The sequence below is a fragment of the Salmo salar genome, chromosome 10 (genome assembly GCF_965601325.2).
Source record: "Salmo salar chromosome 10, fSalSal1, whole genome shotgun sequence".
NCBI lineage: Eukaryota > Metazoa > Chordata > Actinopteri > Salmoniformes > Salmonidae > Salmo > Salmo salar.
The window spans coordinates 17,708,748-17,732,142 of NC_138300.1; the positions used below are offsets into that span (position 1 = coordinate 17,708,748).

Sequence of the window (23,395 nt, forward strand, 5' to 3'; positions counted from 1 at the left end):
CGGAAAGTATTCAGACCCCTTGACTTTTTCCCGCTTTTTGTTACGCTACAACATTATTCTAAAATGGATTAAAATGTTTTTTTAACTCATCAATCTACACACAATACTGCATAATGACAAAGTAAAAACAGGTTTTTAGAAATGTTTGCTAATTTATTACAAATAAAAAATGTAAATAACACATTTACATAAGTATTCAGACCCTTTACTCAGTACTTTGTTGAAGCACCTTTGGCAGCGATTACAGCCTCGAGTCTTCTTGGTTATGACATTACAAGCTTGGCACACCTGTATTTGGGGAGTTTCTCCCATTCTACTCAGCAGATCCTCTCAAGCTCTGTCAGGTTGGATAGGGAGCGTCGCTGCACAGCTATATTCAGGTCTCTCCAGAGATGTTCGAGGTCCTGAGCACTCTGGAGCAGGTTTTCATCAAGGATCTCTCTCTACTTTTCTGCGTTCATCTTTCCCTCGATTCTGACTAGTCTCCCAGTCTCTGCCGCTGAAAAACATCCCCACAGCATGATGCTGTAACCAACATGCTTCACCGTAGGAATGGTGCCAGGTTTCCTCCAGACATGACGCTTGGCATTCAGGCCAAAGAGTTCGATCTTGGTTTCATCAGACCAGAGAAAATTGTTTCTCATGGTCTGAGAGTCCTTTAGGTGCCTTTTGGCAAACACCAAGCAGGCTTTCGTGCCTTTTACTGAGGAGTGGCTTCTGTCTGGAATAAAGGCCTGTCTGGTAGAGTGCTGCAGAGATGGTTGTCCTTTTGGAAGGTTCTCCCATCTTCCCAGAGAAACTCTGGAGCTCTGTCAGTGTGAGCATTGTGTTCTTGGTCACCTCCCTGACCAAGGCCCTTCTCCCCCGATTGCTCAGTTTCTTCCATTTAAGAATGATGGAGGCCACTGTGTTCTTGGCGACCATCAATGCTGCAGAAATGTGTTGGTACCCTTCCCCAGATCTGTGCCTCGACATAATCCTTTCTCTGAGCTCTTAGGACAATTCCTTCAACCTCGTGGCTTGGTTTTTGCTCTTGACATGCAATGTCAACTGTGGGACCTTATATAGACAGGTGTGTGCCTTTCCAAATCATGTCCAATCAATTGAATTTACCACAGGTGTACTCCAATCAAGTTGTAGAAACATCTCAAGGATGCTCAATAGAAACAGGATGTATTCAGACCCATAGCAAAGGATCTGAATACATACACAAATAAGGTATTTCTCTTTTTTATTTTTAATAAAAACCTGTTTTTGCTTTGTCATTATTGGATATTGTGTGAAGATTGATGTGGATGTATATATTTTTTTTATCTATTTTCGAATAAGGCTGTAACATAACAAAATGTGGAAAAAGGGAAGTGGTCGGAACACTTTCCCGAATGCACTGTATATAATACCTGACTAAAACAATCATTTTGAACCTTGCTGACATTTGTATACAATATATCTCTCAATTATGCGTGGGAATAATTTGGAACAGATTTCCAAAATGTAAATCACTTGGAGCTGATTTTCTGGTGTTTTCACAGTTGTATTTAAAAAAATTAAATCACACGCGGGCCGAATTAGGCTGCCAGTTTGTGAACCCTGTCCTACTGTCTCACGCAGCACGTATAGAGTGAAAAGGTACCAGGTTTATCCTCACTAGGGTAGGGGGCACTATTTTCACCTCCGGATAAAAAGCGTGCCCAAAGTAAACTGCCTGCTACTCAGGCCCAGAAGCTAGGATATGCATATAATTGGTAGATTTGGATAGAAAACTCTAAAGTTTCAAAAACTGTTAAAATATTGTCTGTGAGTATAATAGAACTGATATGGCAGGCGAAAACCTGAGGAAAATCCATCCAGGAAGTGCCATTATTTTTGAAATGGCTGTTTTTCCAATGAAAGCCCCATTTAAAGGGATAGGACCCAGATTCCGTTTCCTATGGATTCCACTAGTTGTGAACAGTCTTTAGACATTGTTTCAGGCTTTTATTCTGAAAAATTAGGGCGAATGACCACTTTGAGTGAGCGGATAGTGGGATGTCCCCAGAGCTGTTTTCTGCGCCCGACCGAGAGCGCGCCTTCCTTGTTTTTCTTTTATATTGAGGACACTATTGTCCGGTTGAAATATTACCAATTATTTCGGCTAAAAACAACCTGAGGATTGATTATAAACATCGTTTGACATGTTTCTACGAACTTTACCGGTACTATTTGGAATTTTCGTCAGCCTGTTGTGACTGCCTTTGAGCCATTGGATTACTGAACAAAACGCGCCAACAAAACGGAAGTTTTTGGATATAAAGAGGGAATTTATCGAATATTGTGTAACTAGGAGTCTTATGAGTGCAACCATATGAAGATCATCAAAGGTAAGTGATACATTTTATTGCTATTCCTGACTTTTGTGACTAATCTACTTGGCTGGTATGTAATGTTTTGTGTGCTGGGCGCTGTCCTCAGATAATCGCATGGTATGCTTTCGCCGTAAAGCCTTTTTGAAATCTGACACCGCGGTTGAATTAACAAGAAGTTAATCTTTAAGCCGATGTATAACACTTGTATGTTTTATGAATTTTTATTATGAGTATTTATGTTTTTGAATTTGGCACTCTGCAATTTCACCGGATGTTGGCCAGGTGGGATGGTAGCATCCCACACCCCTAGAGAAGTTATCTGTCTGTCAGAAACGTAGATGCTGGTGGATTTTTGAGCATGAGAGTTTGTATTAGGTTTGTTGGGGCGTATGGGGAGCAGAGGCCTAAACTCTCACCTGTCGCTATAAAGCCCCCACAGTTTTATTCTCTCATAGAATATTTGATGTTCACATCTTATTCTGTTAATTCTGTTCATGCTTAACCATGAACAATATCCGCAGGGTAAGTAAAAGATAAGATGAGGGCATTTAAGTGCGCACCCCTTCGGCACAGGAGCACTGATAACGCTCTTCGAAGCATCAAATCCTATTACGAGCACAAATACAGAACATTAGCTCATCACGTCACACTCAAATACATTCATGTACTATGGGCCCATTATCACTAGACCGCAGGCTAGGAGCCAAACATAAATGACTCATTCAGACACATGATGATTCAAGACGGGATTTGTCCCGTTTGATCACATGGTCACAGTGTTGTCTCTTTCAGCCACAGACGCATTTCTTATCCTATTCAGATCTTGTTGAATGGTTTATATGGTGTTGTGAAACTGCAGTTTGATATGGACCCTGTGGGAGCTGGGTGAGGGTTAGAGACTTACAGAGACTGTGGAACTGGGCGGGTTGCTTCCATAGCCGGAGGAGGGGAGGGACGCTAATGACCATCTTCTGCCTTCCGCTCTGGAGAAAAACAGACATTGTTATGTTACCTTGTACATTTGCATATCATATCAACTGCCTTATGACACGTTACGTCTTCCCCGCACTACACTGAAAGCCTTGTGTCTTGCTATTACTCTGTTCTTCGTGATGTAATATGCATTCGGGGATTGTGTAATGTAATTACTATGCACTTACAATGTACAGTCAGGTCCATAATTAATGGCACCCTTGATAAAGATGAGCAACCAAGACTGTATCAAATAAATAATACTAATACTGAGCTATACTGTATGCTCAAAAATGTGAGAAATTATATTATTTTATACTAATACAATTGCTCCGAGGAATAGATTGTTTAACAAGTAATCAAACAAATCTAAAGAAGATAGGGGTCAAAATTATTGGCGCCCATGTTTTCAAGACTCCAGCACCCTCCCTTTGTGAGGATAACAACACTGAGCCTTCTTCTAAAACGTTTTATGAGATTTGAGAACACGTTGGGAGAGATCTTAGACCATTCCTCTCTACAGAATCTTTCCAGATCCTTGATATCCTTCGTCTGCTCTTATGGACTGCCCTCTAATTCAAACCACAGGTTTTCAATGGGGTTCAACTCCGGAGACTGAGATGGCCATTGCAAAATGTTGATTTTGTGGTCAATTAACCATTTCTTTGTACTTGGGGTTATTGTCTTGCTGGAAGAGCCACTTGCTGCCAACTGTCACCCTCCTGGCAGAGGCAACCAGGTTTTTGTCTAAAATGTCCTGGTACTTGGTAAAGTTCATGGTGCCGTTTCTAAAGTCCCCTGTATCGAGGACCTGTGTGGTTCTGGTACTGGTTCCGACTGACATTTTCACTTATAAATTGATCTGTGGCTTGCATTCAGCGGTAGCCCTGGTTCTCACGGACTCATGAGTCTATCTATTCCGCCTGTGTAGGATGTGAAATCTGACAGCACTTAAAGCTGGGATTTCCCTCCTACCATTTCATTTCATCAATCAACTCCTGGCTGAACCCTACGTCACAGCCACTGACAAAGCACATGCCTGCAACCTTACATCGTAGCCAGCAGGAGAGTGGTTTCGTCGCTCGAACACATTCAGAGATCGATTTCTAGCCAACTTTATCAAAGTAATCTAAAATAGATTTTAAACAAAAAAACACTTCCTGCATATGGTTCTGTTTTTCCAACGCCAAACCAACCACTGGTGTGTGTGGCCAAAGAGCTCTATTTTCATGTCATATGACCATAGCACCGGTTCCAATCCAAATGGCAATGCAGTTTCTCTCTGATGTTATGGCTATTTTGCTTTCACTGGTCCTGTGGCCAGTAAACGGCATCATTGACCTTAATAGCTCAATATAGCTGCAATATGGCTACAATAATAGCTGCAATATAGCTTAGTGTTTATATTTTACGCAAGGTATTTTTTGCTGTTCTTTATCAAGGGTGCAAATAATTACGGACCTGACAGTATCTGGGCTGATGAAGGACATGGGGATTTGATCTTTTCAGAAAAAGTGGTAACCAAATAGAGGCAAGGCAGGAGAAAGGCATGAAGGACAATAGGATAAGAGAAAAACCTACCTGTCAGCGCGAGCCATGTGGCTGAGGTCACGACAGCAGGAGAAGCAAGAGAGAGATTACAGGGGAACATTTTAACCTGTTACAGGTTAAGTTTGCATCTTTCTACAGTCTCATGCTTAGATTGAACATGACTGCGATAGTGAGCCACTGACCTGTGACATTTCAGTTGACGAATGAAGTCTGACACAATTGGCTAATGTGTCAGCCTTCATTTGTCTAGCATGGGGAGTACAGGTTCAACATGAATTCAAAGAGCAAAAAAAAATGCTGTAGCACTTATTTGCTCTTTCTAAAAACCAGGGATACGGGCAACGGAAATGATCAGGGGGCTGAAATTATAAAGGGTCTTATCATTTCAGTGCAGTTCTTTTTCAGCCCATATCAAATTTCCAGAGACATTGTGTAAAACCATATATTTTCCTATCAAATCTGGGTTTAAGAAAAATTGGTTATGCACATTTCTCTACATGTTGCATAACCAATAATGAGTTGCCATCAGGAATCAAAGCCAGGGTTGTGAATAAAGGGATGTTGAGTAACTGCGAACACACTGCTGGCCAAATGTGGTTTTAAAGCGGATCAAAATTAAAGCCTACTAAAAACAAATTGTTCCAGCTTAAAGGATTCAGCAGCTCCTAGTTGAACGTTCTGACTTTTCCAGCCCGAAAACAGTTTCCTGATGGCAACAGTTGTCGACAGTCTTCAACATTGGGTACATCTTCTTAATGAGAAAACATTGGAATAAGAATGATTTGGTATAAATCCACATCCCATTATTGGTTTCTGCAATGTCTTGATTTCTGTGTGGAAACATGTCTGGATGTTTAAAAAATGTCTGATGTTTGCGGGTATCTGTTCGTATATGAAGTTCTCTTGTTTTTATGTTCACCTGCCCGGGGACTGCAACACATATTTTCTCACGTATACTGAGACTAAAGTTTTTGTTGTGCATTGTCACCACTCAAATAAACGTAACAAATAAACATATTTTATAAATACAAAAAAACGATTTTATATTGAAATATCCTTTCCCCCCCCCCACACACACACACACACACACACACACACACACACACACACACACACACACACACACACACACACACACACACACACACACACACACACACACACACACACACACACACACACACACACACAGCATCTGAGTGAAGCAGGAAGCTAACCTAGCAGGAAGGATGTGATCTCCACTATGACTCAACCAACCATCCAACCACAGCCTCCAGCTCTCTGCTTTATTTATAGTGCCTTCAGAAAGTATTCACACCTCTGGACTTTTTACACATGTTGTGTTACAGCTTGAACTTAAAATGGATTAAAATTAGATTTTGTGTCACTGGCCTGGTATTATGTTTTGAGACATTTCTACAAATTATTTAAAAATGAAAAGCTGAAATGTCTTGAGTCAATAAGTATTCATCCCCTTTGTTATGGCAAACCTAAATAAGATCAGGAGTAAAAATGTGCTTAACAAATCACATAATACGTTGCATGGATTCCCTCTGTGTACAATAATAGTGTTTAACGTGATATTTGAATGACTATGTCATCTCTGTGCACCACACATACAATTATCTGTAAGGTCCCTCAGTCGAGCAGTGAATTTTAAACACAGATTCAACCACAAAGACCAGGGAGGTTTTCCAATGCCTCACAAAGAAGGGCACCTATTGGTAGATGGGTAAAAAAAATAATACATACATTGATTATCCCTTTGAGCATGGTGAAGTTATTCATTACACTTTGGATGGTGTATCAATACACCCAGTCACTACAAAGATATAGGCTTCCTTCCTAACTCAGTTGCCAGAGAGGAAGGGACTCTAACGGCTGTGATAGGAGAAAACTGAGGATGGATCAACATTGTAGTTACTCCACAATACTAACCTAATTAACAGAGGGAAAAGAAGGAAGCCTGTACAGAATAAGAAATGTTCCAAAACATGCATGCCGTTTGTACCACTCTCCATATTTACAAGTATAGGGGTGGCTGCATCATGTTATGGGTATGCTTGTAATCGTTAAAGACTGGGGAGTTTTTGGCATAAAAAAAGGGCCTTAGACAGAGGAGGAAAATGGCCCTTAGAATTCAGACAAACACACACAAATAAACATCCAGAGAGCTTAAGTATAACCAGCTAAGGGTTTTTTTTTTTTTTAAATGTCCTCAGCAATCTACACACATCACCCCATAAAGACAAAGCGAAAACAGGTTTTTATTTACATAAGTATTCAGACACTTTGCTATGAGACTCGAAATTGAGCTCAGGTGCATCCTGTTTCCATTGATCATCTTTGAGCTATTTCTCCAATATCATTGGAGTCCACCTATAGTAAATTGAATTGATTGGACATAATATGGAAAGGCACACACCTGTCTATATAAGGTCCCACAGTTGACAGGGCATGACAGAGCAAAAACCAAGCCATGAGGTAGAAGGAATTGTCGGTAGAGCTCTGAGACAGGATTGTGTCCAGGCACAGATCTGGAGAAGGGTACCAAAAAATGTCTACAGCATTGAAGTTCCCCAAGAACACAGTGGCCTCCATCGTTCTTAAATGGAAGAAGTTTGGAACCACCAAAACTCTTTCTCGAGCTGTTAGCCCAGCCAACCTGAGCAATCGGGGAGAAGGGCCTTGGTCAGGGAGGTGACCAAGAACCCGATGGTCATTCTGACAGAGCTCTAGAGTTCCTCTGTGGAGATGGGAGAACCTTCCAAAAGGACAACCATCTCTGCAGCACTCCACCAATCAGGCCTTTATGGTAGAGTGACTACACGGAAGCCACTCACCAGTAAAAGGCACATGACAGCCCGCTTGCAGTTTGTCAAAAGGCACCTAAAGACTGTAAGACCATGAGAAACAAGATTCTCTGGTCAGATGAAACAAACATTGAGAGGATCTCCAGAGAAGAATGGGAGAAACTCCCCAAATACAGGTGTGCTAAACTTGTAGCGTCATACCCAAGAAGACTCAAGGCTGTAATCGCTGCCAAAGGTGCTTCAACAAAGTACTGAGTAAAGGGTCTGAATAATTATGAAAATGTGATATTTCAGGGGGTTTTTGTAATAAATTAGCAAACATTTCTAAAAACCTGTTTTTGCTTTGTCATTATTGGGTAATGTGTGTAGATTGAAGAGGGGGAAAAAACAATTTAATCCATTTTAGAATAAGGCTGTGACACATTGTGGAAAAAGTCAAGGGGTCTGAATACTTTCCAAATGCACTGTATGTCTGGATTTGATCAGCATGAAAATTCAAACCTGATGCTACCTGAGCCATATATTAAATACATTTTATGAGCCCATAGATGTAGCTAGCTATATGCTCTCTTGGGTAAATAAATGTAACTAGCTCCAGCAGGCTAATCTTTCTGAGTGTGAACTGTATTACTGTACTGTATTATATGGACTGGAATTACGCACATTGTTCAAACCATGATAAAGCTGAAAGAACATGCGATTCTGGTGCACCAGAAAGTATATGCTAGAGAATTTGATTACAATTGTGAAATATAATAGGGCATATTTGTATAATCAGTAGGCTGACGAATATATACCTTTCATATTTCCCCTAATGTTATTGGCCTACCTCCTCTTTCTCTCTCTATTGTTGCGTCATTCTTTCCTCACTTTCAACAGTTTTATTGTCCTTATCTTCATCATTCTAATGACATGCTTGAATAATATAGGACTAGAATTAAACGCAGACGGCTTTCACCTCTCTTCACGAAGATTTAATGGTTATGGGTCTGAATAAATAACTGCAATAGCCTACCGCCATCGCGTGTACGCTCTTCTTTCAAACTACCAGAGTTCTGTTGGCCGCTGTATTTAACGTTCAGCAAAAAAAAGAGCTTGCGCCCCTCTTCGAATAGTCTATTGGTATAAGAAATGCTAAAAAAAAAAGAATGTCCAGCAAGCTATTCTAGTCAAGCTTTTCCTGCATGGGACTCCAAGAGCTAAGGAGTGTTTTTTAACCTGTTAGGGCTAGGGGGCAGTATTGACACAGCCGGATAAAAAACGTACCCGATTTAATCTGGTTACTACTCCTGCCCAGTAACTAGAATATGCATATAATTATTGGCTTTGGATAGAAAACACCCTAAAGTTTCTAAAACTGTTTGAATGGTGTCTGTGAGTATAACAGAACTCATATGGCAGGCCAAAACCTGAGAAGATTCCATGCAGGAAGTGGCCTGTCTGACAAATTGTGTTTCATCTTGGCTCTTTTTATTGAAGACTGAGGATCTTTGCAATAACGTGACACTTCCTACGGCTCCCATAGGCTCTCAGAGCCCGGGAAAAAGCTGAACGATATCGAGGCAGGCTCTGGCTGAAACACTTTATCGCTTTTGGCAAGTGGCCGATCAGAGTACTATGGGCTTAGGCGCGTGCCCGAGTCGACCGAATGCTTTATTTTCTTTTGTCTGTTTACCTAAACGCAGATTCCCGGTCGGAATATTATCGCTTTTTTATGAGAAAAATGGCATAAAAATTGATTTTAAACAGCGGTTGACATGCTTCGAAGTACGGTAATGGAATATTTAGAATTTTTTTGTCACGTATTGCGCCATGCTCGTCACCCTTATTTACCCTTTCGGATAGTGTCCTGAACGCACAAACAAAACGCCGCTGTTTGGATATAACTATGGATTATTTTGAACCAAACCAACATTTGTTATTGAAGTAGAAGTCCTGGGAGTGCAGTCTGACGAAGACAGCAAAGGTAATAACATTTTTCTTATAGTAAATCTGACTTTGATGAGTGCTAAACTTGCTGGGTGTCTAAATAGCTAGCCCTGTGATGCCGGGCTATCTACTGAGAATATTGCAAAATGTGCTTTCACCGAAAAGCTATTTTAAAATCGGACATATCGAGTGCATAGAGGAGTTCTGTATCTATAATTCTTAAAATAATTGTTATGCTTTTTGTGAACGTTTATCGTGAGTAATTTAGTAAATTCACCGGCAGTGTTCGGTGGGAATGCTAGTCACATGCTAGTCACATGCTAATGTAAAAAGCTGGTTTTTGATATAAATATGAACTTGATTGAACAAAACATGCATGTATTGTATAACATAATGTCCTAGGGTTGTCATCTGATGAAGATCATCAAAGGTTAGTGCTACATTTAGCTGTGGTTTGGGTTTATGTGACATTATATGCTACCTTGAAAAATGGGTGTCTGATTATTTCTGGCTGGGTACTCTGCTGACATAATCTAATGTTTTGCTTTCGTTGTAAAGCCTTTTTGAAATCGGACAGTGTGGTTAGATTAACGAGAGTCTTCTCTTTAAAATGGTGTAAAATAGTCATATGTTTGAAAAATAGAAGTTTTTGCATTTTTGAGGAATTTGAATAACGCGCCACGGGATTACACTGGCTGTTGAGTAGGTGGGACGCAAGCTTCCCACCTAGCCCATAGAGGTTAAGGAGAGGCCAGCGGAGCACAGGTGCATGCGTATTGCGCAAGAAATGGAGGCTAAAAGTCAGAAGCTTATTATGCATAAACCATTAACTAGCTAAATATAAGGCTAATACTGCATTGAATGTATTACCTGAAAGAGGTAGGCTAGGACAAATATATACACTGTATAGGGCTACATAGAGCTGCTTCCTGTGCTTGGCCCTCCTATGTAGAACATAATAAACGGCTCCCTATCCACCAGATGTGTACCAAACTCACTAGAAGTGGCAGTAGTAAAGCCTCTCTTGAAAAAGCCAAACCTTGACCCAGAAAATATAAAAACTAAAATCGGCCTATATCAAATCTCCCATTCCTCTCAAAAATGTTTGGAAAAGCTGTTGCGCAGCAACTCACTGCATTCCTAAAGACAAACAATGTATACGAAACGCTTCAGTCTGGTTTTAAACCCCATCATAGCCCTGAGACTGCACTCGTGAAGATGGTAAATTACCTTTTAATGGCGTCAGACCAAGGCTCTGCATCTGTCCTCGTGCTCCTAGACCTTAGTGCTGCTTTTGATACCATCAATCACCACATTCTTTTGGAGAGATTGGAAACCCAAATTGGTCTACACGGACAAGTTCTGGTCTGGTTTAGATCTTATCTGTCGAAAGATATCAGTTTGTCTCTGTGGATGGTTTGTCCTCTGACAAATCAACTGTAACTTTCGTTGTTCCTCAAGGTTCCGTTTTAGGACCACTATTGCCTTTCACTATATATTTTAACTCTTGATGATGTCATTCGGAAACATAATGTTAACTTTCATTGCTATGTGGACGATACACAGCTGTACATTTCGATGAAACATGGTGAGGCCCCAAAATTGGAAGCCTGTGTTTCAGACATAAGGAAGTGGATGGCGGCAAATGTTTTACTTTTGAACTCGAACAAAACAGAGATGCTAATTTTAGGTCCCAAGAAACAAAGAGGTCTTCTGTTGGATCTGACCATTAATCTTGATGCTTGTACCACAATTAAAACTGTGTAGAACCTCGGCGTTACTCTGGACCCTGATCTCTCTTTTGACGAACATATCAAGATTATTTCAAGGACAGCTTTTTTCCATCTATGTAACATTGCAAAAATCTGAAACTTTCTGTCTAAAACTTTATCCATGCTTTTGTCACTTCTAGATTAGACTGCAATTCTCTACTTTCCGGCTACCCGGATAAAGCACAAAATAAACTTCAGTTCATGCTAAACACGGCTGCTAGAATCTTGACTATAACCAAAGAATTTGATCATATTAATCCAGTGCTAGCCTCTCTACACTGGCTTCCTGTTAAGGCAAGGGCTGATTTCAAGGTTTTACTGCTAACCTACAAAGCATTACATGGGCTTGCTCCTACCTATCTTTCCGATTTGGTCCTGCCGTACATACCTACACGTACGCTACGGTCACAAGACGCAGGCCTCCTTACTGTCCATAGAATTTCTAAGCAAACAGCTGGAGGCAGGGCTTTTTCCTATGGAGCTCCATTTTTATGGAACGGTCTGCCTATCCATGTGAGAGACGCAAACTTGGTCTCAACCTTTAAGTCTTTATTGAAGACTCACCTCTTCAATAGGTCCTATGATTGAGTGTAGTCTGGCCCAGGAATGTGAATGTCAACGGAAAGGCACTGGAGCGACGAACCGCCCTTGCTGTCTCCGCCTGGCCGATTCCCCTCTCTGCACTGAGGTTCTCTGCCTCTAACCCTATTACGGGGCTGAGTCACTGGTGCTCTTCCATGCCGTCCCTAGGAGGGGTGCGTCACTTGAGTGGGTTGAGTCACTGATGTGATCTTCATGTCTGGTTTGGCGCCCCCCTTGAGTTTGTGCTGTGGGGGAGATCTTCGTGGGCTATACTTGGCCTTCTCTCAGGGTAGTAAGTTGGTGGTTTGACGATATCCCTCTAGTGTTGTGGGGGCTGTGCTTTGGCAAAGTGGGTGGGTATATATCCTGCCTGGTTGGCCCTGTCCTGGGGTATCGTCGGGCAGGGCCACAGTGTCCCCCGACCCGTCCTGTCTCAGCCTCCAGTATTTAAACTGCAATAGTTTATGTGTCGGGGGGCTTGGGTCAGTCTGCTTTATCTGGAGTATTTCTCCTGTTTTATCCGGTGTCCTGTGTGAATTTAAGTATGCTCCCTCTAATTCTCTCTCTCTTTACCGGACGTGCTACCTTGTCCCGGACCTGCTGTTTTCGACTCTCTCTCTACCGCACCTGCTGTCTCGACCGTCTGAATGATTGGCTATGAAAAGCCAACTGACATTTACTCCTGAGGTGCTGACCTGTTGTACCCTCTTCAACCACTGTGATTATTATTATTTGACCCTGCTGGTCATCTATGAACGTTTGAACATCTTGGCCATTTAGTGTTATAATCTCCATCCGGCACAGCCAGAAGAGGACTGGCCACCCCTCAGAGTCTGGTTCCTCTCTAGATTTCTTCCTAGGTTCCTGCCTTTCTAGGGAGTTTTAGGCTGGACTTCTGTATAGCACTTTGTGACATCGGCTGATGTAAAAAAGGCCTTCATAAATACATTTCATTGATTGATTTCAATCTAGAATCGGATGATCTATTTTGGATGCAATATGAATGAAGTTGATGGAGAGAGAGAAAGACTGCGAGAGAGTGGTCGCCCATGCACAGATTTAAAGCAACAATATTCGAGTGATAGGCTGTGTTAAAACTCTGCAGCTGCAATGAAAAAAAGTATAATCTTTACAAGAGAAGCATATAACTTAACAGTTCAATTTCACGCCATGCTAGTCATAGAAATAATTTATTATAATTTACTGGTTTCTCACAGTTATTTATTCCAGGAAAAGGGAGTGGTTTTGGGCAGTAAATGTCGGTAAATGTCGGTAACAGGGTTTCCGCCATTCAACCCTACCACATACCTGCGAGCAAATGGGAAGTTGAGGGAGGCACTGGTGGACACATTTCGGGGGCTGTCTATGGGACTGCTTGCAGCTGAAAAGAAACAAGGGATGATTACCATCATTACAATTAATTAAGCTCGGATAATAAGAATAGGTAATTATAGTGATTGAAACCCTATTCATATTTTCAATAAGGACGAAGCAAACTGTATGGAGGCAAGTCTCAGGTACTGTAAGTAGCTAGACTGAATAATATCTCAAATAGGTCTGGTTTATGGTGCCAAACATAGCAGCAGTTACCATCAAAGGGCATTAATGGAGAGGAGGCTATGCGCTGTTGTAAAGTATAATTTTGTTTGTCTTTGACAGTGCCTGGACCTTTGTGTACTCGAGACACAAGAGTTCATTAACATGGGAGCATTTTGCTACCAATTAATTAAACTGTAAACATAATGAATGCTTAATTGTGCCCCCTAATCAGATAAGTCTCGACATGATAGAACTTGAAAGAGAATGTCTGCACATCTCTGGCATGTAGGGCCCTCGTACACAACTCTATTCATAGGGTGCACCTGCTTGACAACCAGAAGTGATACAGTGCCTTCAGAAAGTACTCATACCCCTTGACTCATTCCACAGCCTGAATTCAAAAGTTATTAAATATATTTTTTTTCTCACCCATCTACAGTACACACAATACCCCATAATGACAAAGTGAAAACATGCTCTTAGAAATGAAATACAGAAATCTCTCATTTACATAAATATTCACACCCCTGAGTCAATACATGTTACAGTAACCTTTGGCAGTGATTACAGCTGTGAGTCTTCCTGGGTAAGTCTCCAAGACCACACCTGGATAGTACAATATTTGCACATTATTATTTTTCAAATTCTTCAAGCTCTGGTTGTTGACCATTGCTAGACAGGCATTTTCAAGTCTCGCCATAGATTTTCAAGATTATTTAAGTCAAAACTGTAACTAGGCCACTCAGGAACATTCAATGGCATATTGGTAAGCAACTCCAGTGTATATTTGCCCTTGTGTTTAAGGTTATTGTCCTGCTGAAAGGTGAATTTGTCTCCCAATTTCTGTTGGAAAGCACACTGAACCAGGTTTTCCTCTAGGATTTTTCCAGTGCTTAGCTCTATTCCTTTTCTTTTTATCCTAAAAATCTCCCTAGTCCTTGCCGATGACAAGCATACACATAATATGATGCAGCCACCCCCATGCTTGAAAATATTACGAGTGGTACTCAGTGATGTGTTGTGTTGGATTTGCCCCAAACATAACGCTTTGTATTCAGGACTCAAAGTTTATTTCTTTGCCACATTTTTTTCAGTTTTACTTTAGTGACTTATTGCAAACAGGATGCATGTTTTGGAATATTTTTTATTCTGTACAGGCTTCCTTATTTTCACTCTGTCATTTAGGTTAGTATTGTGGAGTAAATACAATGTTGTTGATCCATCCTTAGTTTTCTCCTAACACAGCCAGGAAACTAACTGTTTTAAAGTCACCATTGGCTTCATGGTGAAATCCCTGGGCGGTTTCCTTACCCTCCGGCAACTGAGTTAGGCAGGGCGCCTGTATCTTTGTAGTAACTGGGTGTACTGATACACCATCAAAAGTGTAATTAATAACTTCACCATGCCCATAGGGATATTCAATGTCTGCTTTTTTCCCCCAATAGGAATTGGAAAACCCTGGTCTTTGTGGTTGAATCTGTGTTCGTAATTAACTGCGCGACTTAAGGACCTTACAGATTATTGTATGTGGGGTACAGAAAATCATGTTAAACACTATTACTGAACACAGAGTGAGTCCATGCAGCTTATTATGTGACTTGTTAAGAGTTTTACTCCTGAACTTAATTTAGGCCTGCCATAACAAAGGGGTTCAATACTTATTGACTCAAGACATTTCAGCTTTAGATTTTTTATTAATTTGTCAAAATATCTGAAAACATAATTCCACTTTGACATTATGGGGCATTGCGTGTAGGCCAGTGACACAAAACCTCAATCTAATGCATTTTAAATTCAGGCTGTAACACAACAAAATGTGGAAAAAGTCAAGGGGTGTGAATACTTTCTGAAGGCACTGTATACACTCCCATTGATTCAAATGCTAAAGGGAAACACAAAAACCCACCCCTTTACCGAAGAGCCAATTTTTTTATTTTCTGACCAATAATGTGTATTTCTCCTCCTTTATTTTCTACAATCAGCACAGCATATATCGAAAAATGCTTTGCGGTCCCAATGATAGTGAGAGAAATCCAAAATACTGATACTTGCACTTGCTATGTTGTAGTAGGACAGCCTACTCTAAAACATTCAAACGTGTCAACGTGTAGGAATAGTTCTACATAGTGTACTACAGGCTACAAACATTGGAGACAAACTTCTGTTCCTGTGATGGTTCTTACCGGTGTGGACGGAGAGTGGCGAGAGAGGGCGTGACAGAGTGGGCGAAGGTGTCCCCAGGCCAAGACTCTTCCTGTTGCTGCTCCGGCAACTGTGGAACATAAACAGGAACAGAGATGTCAGTCACCAGCTACAAAACACTTCAGTCATCCATCTGGCAGTGCTTCAAACATGAGTTAGTTCCGCTATTCAAATAGCAATAGGAATAGTTCAAGTGATGTCATAAAAATGTCTTTAAGCACAGCAAATATACCAGTCTAAGCCAGAGGGGGGGAAAAGATCATAAAAAACTGGCTTGTTTCTATTCTGGGAGTGGCAAAGATGCAATGCTTTCAACATGAGTAATTGGCTATGACTAGCAAGCAATGCAGGGATTTTTCTGCCATTGAAATCCTTGGGCGGGCCACCTAAGCGGTTTTTGGGGTTGCCTAAGTCCAAACAGTGTAATAAACAAACGTTGTCTAAACGTAAACAACTAAAACAATATATAAAGTATGTAGAACAGATAATGGACACCTATATTATTTTATCATCTTTGAGAACTAAAAGCTAGACCGTCAGAATTGAAATTTCCAAAAACAATGAATTTAGCAGCATTCATTTTGTTTGAGCAAAAGAACACAGCATTATCTATGACATAATGCATAGAATTGCAGGAAACTAACTTTTAAACTGCAAAACTTATCTCTCAAAACTTCAATATAACCAAAATCAACACAATTGCAAATGGCTATTGTTATTAACTGTGAAGCAACAAAATATGAGGGTGAAACACTTATAACAAAACATCCACTAAAAATCTACCACTTTGAGCATAGGCCTATGTACATCAACAGGAGGCATACTCACAGACAGAGAGTCAGACAGTTTATTATAAAAACTGTGAGAGGAGGAGTCAAGTAAATCATCTCATCGATTTTAGCAGAATGGGCACCATAAGGGTCAATAAAGGACAGATGAGCATCACTTAGAGTGACCTATATGGAGAAGAGGCGGCATTAGCGCGGCAAGTGGCCTAGCAGTTAGAACGTTGGGATAACGTTAACACTAACGTTAACTCCATAACTGTTTCAGGATCACCGTTGATAATGGCAGACCCTGGCCGTGACCCGACTCTCCAAGGGGTGTCTCGCGATATGCAAAAAACATTTCCAATTCACACATACGTATTATTACACATATGTACATGTATGAAATAGGACAAATATCAAATATAAGCACCCATCAAATTATTGTAAGTGACTGCCATTGGTCATCCAGATCTAGGATGTTTTGCACAGCAGTGAGCAACCCAAAATTCTACGTGAAACAGGAATATGCCTATTTATTCTGCATAGTATCATTGTTTTGGATCTAACAAGGACTATACTTAGGTAATTCATTATTGAATACACAACTATTTTGTTCCCTTTTTGTTATAACAGTATTACAGACTTAAACACGAATGACCTATAGGCCTATTTGTTTTGCCTTTCCATAACTATAGTGTAGCCAACGATACATATTCACAATCAGCACATTTTCTAAGCACTGACCACGTTTAGCTGCACGCTCTGAAACAAAAACAATGGGGATAAGACCGCGCATGGCATCAATATCGAAACCAAATGGGAGCCAATGAATGAGCGTCAACATCGGCTATGTTATCACTTACAAAGTAATGGCAAACATGTTTTTATCTAGTTACATTGTTTCTGAATATGTGAAATTGACACAATGCAAGTTGAGGTCAAGCATGTGTCCATCTGGATGGCCATCTACAGACGGGTTATTTCAGAGACTTGTCTGAGAACATCAGCAAGGCCAATACAAGAAAATATCCTTTAAAAAAAGAATAGAAAACACATTAAAAGGACCATAATTGTCTGCCGTTGAGCTTTGTTCCATAACTACATAAACCAGAACCTTTCCTACCTTTTTGATCGTTTTAGCATTGATCCTGTTACAAAATGAGACTTGTTGTGGGTTGGCACTGCGGTCCAGTAACTTGGATCCGACATGGTGGATGTTGTTTAGAACGAAAAAGAACACACATTCCGATCCAAAATAAAGAATTATTGAATCTCCTTCTAGATGGTAGATACAGGACCCGAGAATGGAACCCACAAAACCACGGGTAGACCCTCCAAACGCCGTGGCAGTATGTTGTGTTCCCTGGACTAGCTAGTCCGCGTGGCTATCATTAAACTTCTTCATGACTGAAGAAGCCAGCTTTCAGCGCCACCTTCGTTTTATTTTTGCCACATATCCAAGCACCTAGGCCTACATCTTCTGCCTGGATAGTGTTCCCGGTGGACATGAGCTAGTCTCTCTGCTGCCAAAACTCCATCGTGACTGATATAGTCTACTACCATAGACACAGTAGACTTTTCACTAGTATTCTGTTCAGCACAAACGATGACGTCACTTCCCTGCATTAATAAAGGAAACCTTTAAAATAAAGGCATTTCAAAACATTGCAAGGTGGTTACCTCTTTCAAAAGATATTAAATTTTTATTAATGTCGATTTTTATTGTGCTTATAAGCAAATGCAAGAAGGAATTTATGGGAAATGTTTTAAATATGTAAAACTTGAGACCACTATGGAAAAATACAATGCTCAGACTGGTATGTTGACAACATTGAGCTTTAGTGAAAAACATTTTTGTTGGTGCCTATGTAAAAGTGGGGTTGGGAGCACTCAGTAGGGTCTGTAGAATCTACATTGAACAAAAATATAAACGCAACATGTAAAGTGTTGGACCCATGTTTCATGAGCTGAAATAAAAGATCCCAGAAAATGCACAAAAAGATTACTTTTCTAAAAAAATGTGCACACATTTGTTTACATCCCTGTTAGTGAGCATTTCTCATATTCCAAGATAATCCATCCACCTGACAGGTGTGGCATATGAAGAAGCTGATTAAACAGCATGGACATTACACAGGTGCACCTTGTGCTGGGGACAATAAAAGACCACTCTATAATGTGCAGTTTTGTCACACAGCACAATGCCACAAATGTCTCAAGTTTTGAGGGAGCGTGCAATTGGCAAACTGACTGCAGGAATGTTTCCAGATAATTAAATGTTAATTTCTCTACCATAATCCGCCTCCAACGTCATTTTAGAGAATTTGGCAGTACGTCCAAATGGCTTCACAAGTGCAGACCTCGTGTATGATGACGTTTGGCCGAGCGGTTTGCGGATGTCAAAGTTGTGAACTGAGTGCCCCATTGTGGCGGGGTGGTTATGGTATGGGCAGGCATAAGCTGCGGACAATGAACACAATTGCATTTTATCGATGGCAATTTGAATGCTCAGCGATACCGTGACGAGTTCCTGAGGCCCATTGCCGTACCATTCATCCGCTGTCCTCATCTCAGGTTTCAGCATGATAATGCACAGCCCATGTCGCAAGGATCTGTACATAATTCCTGGAAGCTGAAAATGTCCCAATTTTTCCATGGCCTGCATACCCACCAGACTTATCACCCATTGAGCACGTTTGGGATGCTCTGGGTTGACGTCTATGACAGCGTGTTCCAGTTTCCGCCAATATCCAGCAACTTTGCACAGTCATTGAAGAGGAGTGGGACAACATTCCACAGGCCACATTCAACAGCCTGATCAACTCTACATGAAGGAGATGTGTCGCACTGCATGAGGCAAATGGTGGTCACACCAGATACTGACTGGTTTTCTGATCCACACCCCAACAGATGCATATCTGTATTCCCAGTCATGTGAAATCCATAGATTAGGGCCAACAGAATGTATTTCAATTGACTGATTTCCTTATATGAACTGTAACTCAGTAAAATCTTTGAAATTGTTGCATGTTGCGTTTATATTTTTGTTCAGTATATACAGTATATGGTGTAATTTCATGGGGCACTGAATAATACGGAGTGTTGCTGGCATTTTACTTCAACCATTCCATAGGTCATAATGCAAATATATATGAACTATATATTGGCTTAAAGTGAAAAAATTATTCTGGAGGCATGTATTCTGGAGGCATGTGTTCTCTAAAAATGATTTGTGATAATGATGTAAAAAGCATGTCAAACATCCATCCTCACGATGAGGTTTCTATGTGAAAATTACCAGAACAATTTTTTGTTGTTGCCAAATACCAAAAATCTCCAAAGAAGATTCCAGTACGAGTTAGGGCTATAACTCAAAGCGCTTATCAGACACTCACTAATCATTAAGCAAATTCTGTTGTTCTAGTGAAATGTAGCCCAAATAAAGTAATGGTATAAATAACATTTTCATTTGAACTAAAAAGTTGGTTTTACGTTTGTTTTTTGAGAGTTGAGTGTGCATAGTGCTGCTGGGTATTGAAATAACATGAAATAACACCATATATATATTCCACAGACCCAAATGAGTACTCCAAACCCCAGTTCACATCAGCACATAGAACAGTTTAGTTTTTTACCTATAAGCCGATGTGTAATGCATATACAGTGATTTGCATTGTGGCCAATGTAATGGGCCAAGTAAAAGGCCTGCAACACTCCGTATTACTCAGTGCCCCATGAAATGACACCATATATAGATTCTACAGACCCTACTGAGTACTCCCAAATCCACTTTTACATCGGCACATGGAGTAGTATTTTCAAAGGCAGTGCACATATAGAGTTGAAGTCGGAAGTCTACATACACCTTAGCCAAATACATTTAAACTCAGTTTTTCACAATTCCTGACATTTAATCATAGTAATAATTCCCTGTCTAGGTCAGTTAGGATCACCACTTTATTTTAAGAATGTGAAATGTCAGAATAATAGTAGAGAGAATAATTTATTTCAGCTTTTATTTCTTTCATCACATTCCCAGTGGTTCAGAAGTTTACATACACTCAATTAGTATTTGGTAGCATTGCCTTCAAATTGTTTAACTTGGGTCAAACGTTTCGGGTAACCTTCCACAAGCTTCCCACAATAAGTTCTGTGCATTTTGGCCCATTCCTCCTGACAGAGCTGGTGTAACTGAGTCAGGTTTGTAGGCCTCCTTGCTCGCACCCGCTTTTTCTGTTCTGCCCACAAATTTTCTATAGGATTGAGGTCAGGGTTTTGTGATGGCCACTCCAATACCTTGACTTTGTTGTCCTTGAGCCATTTTGCCACAACTTTGGAAATATGCTTGGGGTCATGGTCCATTTGGAAGACACATTTGCAACCAAGCTTTAACTTCCTCACTGACGTCTTGAGATGTTGCTTCAATATATCCACATAATTTTTCTTCCTCATGATGCCATCTATTTTGTGAAGTGCAGCAGTCCCTCCTGCAGCAAAGCACCCCCACAACAACATGACGCTACCACCCCCGTGCTTCACGGTTGGGATTGTGTTCTTCGGCTTGCAAGCCTCCCCCTTTTTCCTCCAAACATTACGATGGTCATTATGGCCAAACAGTTCTATTTTTCTTTCATCAGACCAGAGGACATTTCTCCAAAAAGTACGATCTTTGTCCCCATATGCAGTTGCAAACCATAGTCTGGCTTTTTATGGCGGTTTTGGAGCAGTGGCTTCTTCCTTGCTGAGCGGCCTTTCAGGTTATGTCCATATAGGACTCGTTTTACTGTGGATATAGATACTTTTGTAGCTGTTTCCTCCAGCATCTTCACAAGGTCCTTTGCTGTTGTTCTGAGATTGATTTGCACTTTTCGCACCAAAGTACGTTCATCTCTAGGAGACAGAACGCGTCTTCTTCCTGAGCGGTATGTTGGCTGCGTGGTCCCATGGTGTTATTACTTGCATACTATTGTTTGTACAGATGAACGTGGTATCTTTAGGCGTTTGGAAATCGCTCCCAAGGATGAACCAGACTTGTGGAGGTCTACAATTAATTTTCTGAGGTCTTGGCTGATTTCTTTTGATTTTCCCATGATGTCAAGCAAAGAGGCACTGAGTTTGAAGGTAGGCCTTGAAATACATCCACAGGTACACCTCCAATTGACTCAAATGATGTCAATTAGCCTATCAGAAGCTTCTAAAGCCATGACATCATTTTCTGGAATCTTCCAATCTGTTTAAATGCACAGTCAATTTAGTGTATGTAAACTTCTGACCCACTGGAATTGTGATACAGTGAGTTATAAGTGAAATAATCTGTCTGTAAACAATTGTTGGAAAAATTACTTGTGTCATGCACAAAGTAGATGTCCTAAACGACTTGACAAAACTATAGTTTGTTAACAAGAAATGTGTGGAGTGGTTGAAAAACTAGTTTTAATGACTCCAACCTAAGTGTATGTAAACTTCCGACTTCAACTGTATATACACTTTTGAACGAGAAATTGCCAAGAAACTGAAGATCTCTTACAACCCGGTGTACTACTCCCTTCACAGAACAGTGCAAACTGGCTCTAACCAGAATAGAAAGAGAAGTGGGAGGCCTCAGTGCACAACTGAGCAAGAGGACAAGTACATTAGTGTGTCTAGTTTGAGAAACAAAAGTCCTCAAGTCCTCAACTGGCAGCTTCATTGACCACGTGACTGGGACAATGCTGGGGGAAAAGGCCAAAAAACTGTACAGATAATGCATTCATCAAACAACAGTGTTTCACGACACATCAGTGACATTGCAGGAGATGTTTTGATACAATTACTGCTTTGCATACAAGCCAGTGAATTCTATGCGTTACAGCTGGATGAGTCAACAGACGTGGCGGACCTGGCACAGCTCCTGGTATATGTCCGTTACATTTATGGGGGTCAATTAAGGAAGACATCCTCTTCTGCAAACCACTGGAAACCAGGACAACAGGAGAGGATATTTTTAAAGTAATGGACAGCTTTGTGACATCAAATGGACTTTGGTGGTCAAGATGTGTTGGTATCTGTACTGATGGTGCAAAAGCCATGACAGTGAGACATAGTGGAGTGGTAACGCGCATGCAAGCAGATGCTCCCGACGCCACTTGGGTACACTGCAGCATCCAGCGAGAGGCTCTTGCTGCTAAGGGAATGCCTGACAGCTTGAAAGACGTTTTTGGACACTCCAGTAAAGCAAGGCCCCTGAACTCTTGTGTATTTTCTGCACTATGCAATGATATGGGCAGTGACTATGTAATACTTTTACAACAAACAGAAGTGCGCTTGTTATCAATGGGCAAAGTATTGACACGTTTTTTTTTAAATTGAGAGACGAGTTTAAAGTTCTTTACTGACCATAATTTTCACTTGTCTGACCACTTGCATGATGACGAGTTTCTCACACAACTGGCCTATCTGGGTGATGTTTTTTCTCACCTGAATGATCTGAATCTAGGATTACAGGGACTCTCCGCAAATATATATTCAATATGTGGGACAAAATTGAAGCTATGATTAAGAAGTTGGAGCCCTTCTCTGTCTGCAGTAACAAGGACAACACACAGGTCTTTCCATCATTGTATGATTTTTTTGTGCGCAAATGAACTCAAGCTTACGGACAATGTCAAATGTGATACAGCGAAGCACCTGAGTGAGTTGGGTGTGCAATTACGCTGGTACTTTCCCAAAACGGATGACACAAACAACTAGATTTGTTATCCCTTTCATGCCCTGCATCCAGTCCACTTACCGATATCTGAACAAGAGAGCCTCATCAAAATTGCAACAAGCGGTTCTGTGAAAATTGAATTTAATCAGAAGCCACTGCCAGATTTCTGGATTGGGCTGCGTTCAGAATATCCTGCCTTGGCAAATCGCACTGCTAAGACACTGATGCCCTT

General features: G+C 40.8%; 1 protein-coding gene across 4 annotated transcripts in view; it reads right to left on the reverse strand.

Moving 5' to 3' along the window:
* The window catches only part of LOC106613636 (microtubule-associated serine/threonine-protein kinase 3), a 57,413-nt gene that overhangs the window by 22,943 nt on the left and 11,075 nt on the right, over positions 1 to 23,395 (reverse strand). The window contains exons 1-5 of one of the 4 annotated variants that reach the window (XM_014216096.3): positions 17,599 to 18,065; positions 15,687 to 15,775; positions 13,273 to 13,345; positions 4,899 to 4,919; positions 3,250 to 3,328 (exon numbers count right to left, since the gene is read on the reverse strand). In XM_014216096.3, the coding sequence (XP_014071571.1) occupies positions 3,250 to 3,328; positions 4,899 to 4,919; positions 13,273 to 13,345; positions 15,687 to 15,775; positions 17,599 to 17,684 (348 nt within the window). In that variant the 5' untranslated portion in view covers positions 17,685 to 18,065. Of the gene's footprint in view, positions 1 to 3,249; positions 3,329 to 4,898; positions 4,920 to 13,272; positions 13,346 to 15,686; positions 15,776 to 17,598; positions 18,066 to 23,395 lie in introns of those variants that run through there. The other 3 variants (XM_014216094.3, XM_045687406.2, XM_014216095.3) reach the window with 3 other exon arrangements.